This window comes from Branchiostoma belcheri, unplaced genomic scaffold, assembly GCF_001625305.1.
Source record: "Branchiostoma belcheri isolate BF01 breed outbred unplaced genomic scaffold, Haploidv18h27 scaffold34, whole genome shotgun sequence".
Taxonomy (NCBI): domain Eukaryota; kingdom Metazoa; phylum Chordata; class Leptocardii; order Amphioxiformes; family Branchiostomatidae; genus Branchiostoma; species Branchiostoma belcheri.
The window spans coordinates 2,372,001-2,380,823 of record NW_017803954.1 but is presented as its reverse complement, the minus strand read 5'-3'; the positions used below and the strand labels follow the sequence as shown (position 1 = coordinate 2,380,823).

At 38.1% G+C, this 8,823-nt stretch overlaps 1 protein-coding gene across 1 annotated transcript in view; it reads right to left on the bottom strand.

Annotated features, from left to right (window-relative positions):
• LOC109475588 (alpha-N-acetyl-neuraminyl-2,3-beta-galactosyl-1,3-N-acetyl-galactosaminide alpha-2,6-sialyltransferase-like) overlaps positions 1-7,139 on the bottom strand; it is a 35,397-nt gene extending 28,258 nt beyond the window's left edge. The window contains exons 1-2 of the mRNA XM_019776287.1: positions 6,758-7,139; positions 5,871-5,964 (exon numbers count right to left, since the gene is read on the bottom strand). Of these exons, the coding sequence (XP_019631846.1) occupies positions 5,871-5,964; positions 6,758-6,777 (114 nt within the window). The 5' untranslated portion in view covers positions 6,778-7,139. The remainder of the gene's footprint in view (positions 1-5,870; positions 5,965-6,757) is intronic.
• Between the last annotated feature and the right edge of the window lie 1,684 nt (positions 7,140-8,823).

Genomic DNA, 8,823 nt, shown 5'->3' with positions numbered 1-8,823 from the left:
AATTTGCCATAACCTAAAAGCAATTTTGGCTGAACTAGTAGTTGTTTCTTCAGGGCATCAGGGGAATCAAAGCAAACCAGAGGACCAGGGAGATCTGAGAGAGGAAGATTTGTCTACACTGCCCAGATAAATCTGTGATTGAAATGTTATGTGTAGGGATTGCCTTGGAAACCCTTTTGAGATGTATATACATGTATAAGGGGAGTGTGCAACTTAACACTGAAAGGCTCATCTAGATCGCCCAACAAAACTACCAATACATGTTGTAAGTGGTGGATTATCTGAGGTAAGATGGACACATTGTATCCTGATTGTAGCTTTACCAGTGGCATATCAAGTGAAACCACAGACTGACAGGAAGGTCACATTGGAGGCCCAAATGGTACTCGCCAGACTGGGAGGAGGTGAGTGGTACAAAGGTCACCTCATTTTCTGTCTTCAGCTTCTTGCCACATTCGTGTCTGTTGCCTTTGAAATATCGAAGGAAATTCACAATAATGATATAAATAACACTGCTAGTAACACTGCTAACGCTGCTAGTAATCCAATGTAAATTGGGCTTAGCAGTACTTAAGATGAACACTAAACGGAGGTATGAAATCTCCGAACTCTTGTCAACTCTGTATTCATCCCTTGAATTCCCTTCCTATTGTGAGGCTATTGTGATATTCAAATCAGTTGTGATCAACAAAAACCCTCATCATAAACGACCCAGATCTGAAGGTACCTTTATGAAGTGACTCCTGGGGAAAGTCGATATCAGCATTCTTCACGTTCGTCAATACCTTGATAGTCATCAGGGATATAATGAGCTAATAACACAACTGATGAGGCACCAGGGTTGCTTGCATGAGGAGACCACCAGACTACTGATGGCGGCAGACATCTATTATGTATGGCGCTCAGGGATCTGCATCTAGACGGACTCAAATGTGCAGATCATTTAACTCACCTTAATGTTGCTCTTTCCTCTTTGGGATACACATTTAAAAAACTAGAGCCTAATTGGTTTCCTATTTTCTTGAACTGTTTCCATACGTTTTGTTTTATTTGATTACATTTTGTTTATTTGTTTGTTTGTCCCTAAAGTGATTATAGTGGGTTAAGTGTACAAAGTAGTCTGACATATCGTCAGGTAGATACAACCAAACTGCATCAAAAGTAATGCTGGATCAGCGACAGACAGGTACATTTGATTACAGTATCATGAATATAGAAAAAAAAGTAACAAATATATGAAACTAATATCCATACTGTGACCTGTTTGCTACAGTCTAGACAGGATTTTCATATATTTAGCATTTTTGGGAGTCTGCCATATCAATTCTTTTTAATTATTCAGGCTTAGAATATAGATTTATTAATTCAAATTTATTTTGATGAATGACAATGCAAAGTCCCCTATGGCATATGAGCCCCCTATCTTAATGGTTTACATTAGTCCAAGTTACCAGCCAAAATTGAAAAGTTATTCATACATTTTGCAAAGCTAAGTCAGCAGGTGGTAAAAAATAATAGGCAGCCTAATTTATTATTAGGCAGCTAGAGGGAAGGAGCGTACACCTGCAACAATACTGTAAATTCACTTATTTCTGCATCAGTTTCCAAGTAGGAACTTAGGTCGGTTTCACGGGATCAAAATAATTCTGTAACATAAAAGTGCCTCCCTGCGATGACATGATTTTGCAGTGGAGAGGCACAATGAAAACTACAAAAATAAAACCACTGCAATGTTTCAACTTTCAAGATTTACAGTAACTGTTGTGTATAACCATAATCATGTTCCACTGCAGACATATCTGTGTATTGTCCCAATCTCTCCTGACACGGGTATATCACAGCCACACTGTGTCTTGGTAATAAGAGGATCTCTTAGAGCTTTGGTATGTCTATCAGAATGGAGCACACAGGGAGGGAAGATTTCCTCAGGCTTTCCTCCGCTGAGCTGAGAACACTTCTGTTGACATCAGAGTCCTATCTTACCTTGCCAGTACGGATGTAATGGAGGGAAACACAATGTGCTTACGCTAGCTAGAAGCAGACTGAGTATGACAAATCATGGCTTTATAAATCAGTAATATCAGGTAAATATTAGGATAATCCTAGCTATTTTATGATCATTTACAATTACATTAAACTTTTGTTGTGGTTTTATTTTTCCCATTTTCATGGTAACAACAGCTATGCTGCGAATTCATGACACCGCAAACATGTCTCTCTTGTTTGACTATACTGTACTACAAAATTGAACTTAAAACTCCTTGAAAACCTCCATTTCCTTCTTACTACAAAATAAAACTACTACAAAAGTTTGACAATTTATAGTCTCTTTTTTGGGAGGGGGCATTCACAGATAAAGGTACTGTAGCTGTATGACTCTTGGCCCTCCCTGTTCAAAATTACCACATTTTCAATGATTTATGGATCCGAAACACCATTTCTAGCCTTTATCAAAAGTCAATCTGACTGTAATCTCTTTTGAAATGTTCACAGAGCAGAAAATACAAGCAGGTGAAAGCTGAAGATTGGTATTCCTGGTGGGGCTGACCTCTGTTTCCTCCTCACATCCATTCCGGGCTGCTCGCAAATCTTAGCAGTAATATACATCACACAGGAGGCTGATGCTGCTCTGCCATCAATAACACCATCTTCCCACCAGAGGCTACGGCCACTGAGGGAAAACTGACCAACCAAAGATTTCACAGATCGCTTGACAAATTTCCTACACAAAGAGCAGATTTTATTTTTTCTACATTTTGTGTGTTTTTTAACATACATGTACATGTATATCTTTTAATCATAATTCTTTATTTTACTTTCGCATCGTGGATCATATTTTAATTAAAAAGTCAAGGATCACACTTACCTAATTTGCTCAGCATATATATTATGTTGTCTCACACAAAATTCAACAGCTCTTTAATTGTAATGGGGAATGACAATCACATGGATTGAAAAATTACAATTTCCTCAGAGAGAAATGTAGATGATGATATCTATTGTGACTTTGAAGCCTATTTCTTTGTGTAACATTCAGCCTGGATTACCTGTAACATCAGACCAGTGATAAGTTGACCCGTCTCATACCCAGACACGCGTGGATGCCACTGTTTGTATGACTTTTTATATTACATCATCCATCATCGGATCCAAAGCTGGACGGACTGAGCAAATTCCTACGTAACTACCGACTTGAAGTTTCAGCCGACAAGATTTGAATATCTTCGGTTGTAACATGAAAAATGTTTTGATAGAGCTCCTAATTGGCACAGTTATCAATGAGATTTCACGACAATCCACTTCCGTTAACACCCATGAGATCCAGTGATGGATTCTTTTCATTAACCAGTCCAAGAAATCCAATATGTAATGTAATGTATGAGAAATTGGCACTTAGCACCAACATATGAATTATAATGATATCAAAAGTTTTTAACTTGATGCAACACAAAACATGAGATATGAGATTGCAGACTTCCAGGAAGTATTCTTGGTTTACATGACATTCAAATCTACCCCATTACCTGTGTCTGACCTTTTGACTTCCTGTCATTCTGCCTGTCAATCTTCCCCTACCCACATGTTGTTAACCTACTCAGTCTGGACAAACAAACACACAAACCCACAGCTCAGCCTCTTTGTACCTACAAGCTTTTATGTAATATAATTATAACCAATCCCACATACTCAAACCATCAAGTAATGACAAGCCTTTGTACAAAATAACATCATCTAATGATGATCTGCTTTCAATCAATGACATCTTAATGATGCAAACAGTCAAGAGATCTGATCTACTATCTAATGATGATCCCTTGACTAAACTCTCAGATCTACATCATGATGGATACCTTCATTATCCACCAGAGGTCTGATAATGATCCCAACTAGCACTAGCACTAAACACCAAAGAGAAGAGTGATGAAACAGTTCTAAGATGTTTGTGTGCATGGTTTGTTCCTGCCAAATGTCTCTATTACTGTTGAGAAGTAACAAAAACACAGTGAGAAAAACCTTCAATCAACAGGCCTGGTTCCACTTGTGCTCTTACTGGATGATAAGGCAAAAGCCAAACTTGTTCGATCATTTGCCACTGTTAATCTGTTCATTGTACAGTTTCTTTTCTTGCCAGCTAGAATTTAGCAAATCATTGTGTTGGTCCAGTACAATTTTATGCACATATACCGGTACATTTGTATATGTTGCAGTACTAGTATTTGCAGAAGCTCTGTGTTCAAATCATTATGTTGGGTACCTGTCTACCACATGTGCCTTTTGTTATTTTGTCTAGAGAAGGAGAAACACTTTCAAGGTGCAAAGATGCCCTGCAGGTTTCCCCATTTTCAAACAGCCCATGAGGCTTGAAATAAAAGGAAAGAACACAAACCAGAAAATGACCCTTGCTGTTATACTGACAGAAATATCATTTGTGTGCTCCTAATAGTAATAAATTAATAGAAATCTAGTGTATCTTTCTATTGACAAGTTGATAGATATACATACTAAACTATGTTTGTCTTGAAGAGCAGATTGACTTTTGAGACAGTCCCTTACTTTCATCCTTTTAGCTGCCTGTGATCATAAATAAATCAGTTCTCTAAGAGGTCCACTTCAGATTTCCCCTAACTGTACATCACAGCTATCTGATCAGCTTAAAAATATACGAATACAACACAAATAATTATCCTTGTTATATATGAAAAAGCCAGTCCAAGAGTATTCCAAATGACATCTACAGTTGACAACAAGTACTCTTATAAATCTTTTACCCTTCCTTATATCACCACAGTGTTAGTGACCACAGCAATTCATTGCATAGATACTGGACAGTGTTAACTCTCAGATAATTCATGAAGGACCATGCTACAAAACGAGGCATGCACACAGACACAGACACACACACACATACCTGCATCCAGCCCATGCTTATTGACTAGGATCACACATGGTACAGAGCAAGCAGGAAGCCTGTATCCCCCAGTACATTCTAGGACAAGCCTGAGCCTACTGCCGACATGGCTGCAGCTGCAGCTAAATGTGGTACAATTGGACGGCAGACAGAGGGTCACTCTGGGGGTTACCCTAATACTGGATACCAGACGTATATATCTGGCAGACTCTCCAGGTATCCTCTAAACTAGGCTATGCTACAAATTAGAATACTAATAGCATTTTCCAGCCACAATGGAAGGAAAAGATGCCCTTAGACAATTTACGGCCTTGCATTCAGAATTATAGTACCCACTACCTGTTTAAAAGAAAGAACATTTTATTGCTTTAGACCACATGTGTATCATTTGTATGCATATCTACAGCTTACAATCTTGTATTAATTATAGAGAGACTCGCTGAACTGACAGTCTAATCTCTAGTAAGATCCCTACCTCAATCATATGGCAAGCAGCCACAATGTTCTACTGAGGCAGCTACTGGTACAGCATATTGAGATCTCCTTGGAAATTTGAAAATAACTCACCATTACCTATAAATGGGGGAATATTGCCAGGAGAAGGCTTTCAACTCAAGATAATTTGTATGTAGTATAATGCTTGTTCCATACAGCAGAGCCCCCTAGCTACCAATTGTAGTACTGTATTGTAGTTATGCTACAACCATGAAGGTATCATACCTCCAAACAAAACCAACAGGACAGTTTGTGAACAGAGATATAACATCAATTACCAGTTAAAAACCACTGTGGAGTGTCACTATACATGGAATGGAAGGAAGATATACCATTACCACAGAGTACTAGTAGTACATACAAGTACATACATAGGAAATAAGTTTCAAGACTTAAGGATGACCACTAAATGACTTACCAGTATGTTTTAGCAGTATTTCACAAACAGAAGTGAGAGTGAACTTACTGAGCACATTTGTCTTTTTGATGGTTGGATATTTTTCTGCACCCTCAGATCAGGCCTGTCAGCAGCTAGGACCCTTATGTTGTACAGGTTGTTTCTGTAGTAAACAATAATAAAATTATGATGGTTCATTGTTTCTGAATGCATTAGCATTAAGGTAGCAACATGAAAATTACTGTGAGATAGAAAATATACTTGTGTAACAGTTGCTGGTTTTGAATTTTAAATCAATGTACATTTGTATAATTGTAAACCTGTTTTTCATGGACAGTGTACATGTAGCTAAACAAGGAAGGTTCAAAAAGGAAGACGCCTGGTCATACGTTTCTTGATGGGAACAGCTTCAACAGTTTCATGTTGTAAGATGGTTACTGTACTGTAAATTATTAACTTTTTGTGGCAGTTCTATTTTTGCAGTGACGTTGATCTTCATAACACTGTGAAGACGCCTTTTAAATGTACTACTACTAGTACTACTAGTAGTAGTACATATGGCAAGCAGCCATATGTACTGCTATATGTACTACTGTACTAGTAGTAGTAATACTAGTAGTAGTAATACTACTACTAGTACTACTAGTAGTACTACTGTACTACAAAATTGTTTCAACCATGAATTTAAAAAAAAATTCCTCTTTCCTTCCTACTGCGTAGTAAAACCACAACAAAAGTAAATGGATTTACAGTTGGAGGATGTGAATTACTTGACTACTAGTAATGCTGCACCTGTTATGTGGTTAAATATAAACATCTTGCCCTGGGTTATATGGTCAGGCTGTTGATGATATTTTGAGCCTAGACTGGCAAACAAAAGCACTTAAACAACTCTTGCGAAGGACGCTTAGAATTTAGTGCATTAGCCCATTACTGACGACAAGGAAACCACTCACCTGTTATCCGAGTCCGCCATTGTCACTTCCTTGCTAGTTGTTGAGAGCCAAAGCACGCCGTAACTTTAGCCTACATGGTTCATCCTATTTAAGCTGCTGTCTAGCACAGTTTGGGGGTATAGCAGAAAGATCTGGAAAACAACAGCCAGTATAATGTCTGCTTTGGACGAGAAATAAGTATGACTAATGCATTAACATAGCGTGCGGTCTCTCCACTGAACACAAACAAGTCTGGAACCCAAAATGCAAATTGAATTGTCCTGCTGTTGCCACACCCATGTTTGCTGTAGAGACACACCTGTTAGAATAAATGGATTATCCCAGGTACACGACATAGTTTTAGCTTACCTGCCATGACCATACTGATACTATAACATACCGTAATACATATATCTGAATATGGCTCGGAAATTCATCAAGATGGTCCAATACTGCTGGAGAATGTGTCATCCATGATCCAACACCTTGACCTCACTTCGGAAGTTCCTCAAATTTGGAATGCTGATGTTAGGTTTTCTTTGCCTCAGCTGCATAAATTAGTTACACTTAGGTGCACAACGCAGCCTAGCTGGATGTCTTTGGTTTTTTGCATACTAGTACCCTTTTGGCTCTGCATACCCAGTTTTTGGACCTCTATCATAACATGTATCCCACACCTTTTTTCAGATATCTATCTAGACTGGAACACACTCCTACACTAGTCCTGCATGGTTGCAATACCACGAAAATTGTTCACGTTTTAGGTCCAAAACACTGGAACATCAATGTATAGGTACTGTACCTGAATATTCTTACATTTGCAGTTTTTGTTACTCAAAATATACTATTCCTGCTGTAATTAGATATTTTAGCAATGAAAAACATGTCAATACCGGGTGGAAATGTATGGGTTCTCTGCATAACTTACCTAAAGTCTAAATAAACATTTGGTTTAGTGTTGAAAATCACTTTTATTTTGTCAAATTGTTAACGTACAGGTACCTAAACCTTTCACAGTATTGGTACCTGCACCTGATAGTACATAGCACTATGGTACACATATTTCTTGAATAAGGAGTTGGCAGGTGCAATAGACAGTGACATGTTTCAGGTTTTGCTACAATACTCTATGCATATTAATTATACACCAAACTACCACACAATCAAATTTTCACCCAGCATTAATATTTTGTTGAAAAAATTGTACTTATCAATTCTCTAACGCTTACTTTGGAAAACAAAAACTTCCTTATATAGTTATAAATTGTACATTGTTATATCATAAGTGGATCTAAACACTTTATTTTAAATTTTCAAACAAACAAAGAAACTACTGAAAAAGAAAGAACCAATCTTCAGAATTCTTTGAGACTCTTTATACCTGTTGGAAATATCCATACAACCTCCTTGGTTTTAGCATGAACGTCCTTGGTTTTAGTTAGGTCAGCTATTTATTTATTCATGGTAATCCCCATTTCAATTGCCTTTTATAAGCTTTTATACCTTTTATACCTCAAAGGTAAAATGTCTGCAATGCACCGAATGGTCAAAGTACTTTTTGAACACGAAGAATGGTCGTTTGTCATGGTTAGTTCTTGCTAATGGCTGGGGCCGACAGCGCCTTTTGATGTGTTTGTGTTAATCTTATTTCAGCAGACCTCTTGCTGAGACAAACAATGGTATCAACATCATCACATGCTGCGTTTGGTGTATCCAGCGGGGTATTGTCCGAGAGTCACGAGTACTAGCATCATTTTTTCTCACCAAGGACATTACAATGCCCTTGTGCAAATCAATAGCTAGCTATGGAAGGTGCAAGTTGGCCTACAAAACGGCGTGTTGTTGTTACCAGTTCCATGAGTTGACTAACCCTAGGAACGGACATGACCTCAGCGTTTCAGCCGAATGACATCCGTGCGTGAACACAAAAGGAGAACGTCTGAAGAAAAGCTAGACATTTTCAGCGTACTGAAACAAATCCCCATCATTTTCTTTCATGTACGGCATTGCTGTGTTATTTTTATAGTAGGGAAGAATACGATAGATTCTACAGACAGATACCCGATCAACTGCCCAGTTGTCCACAA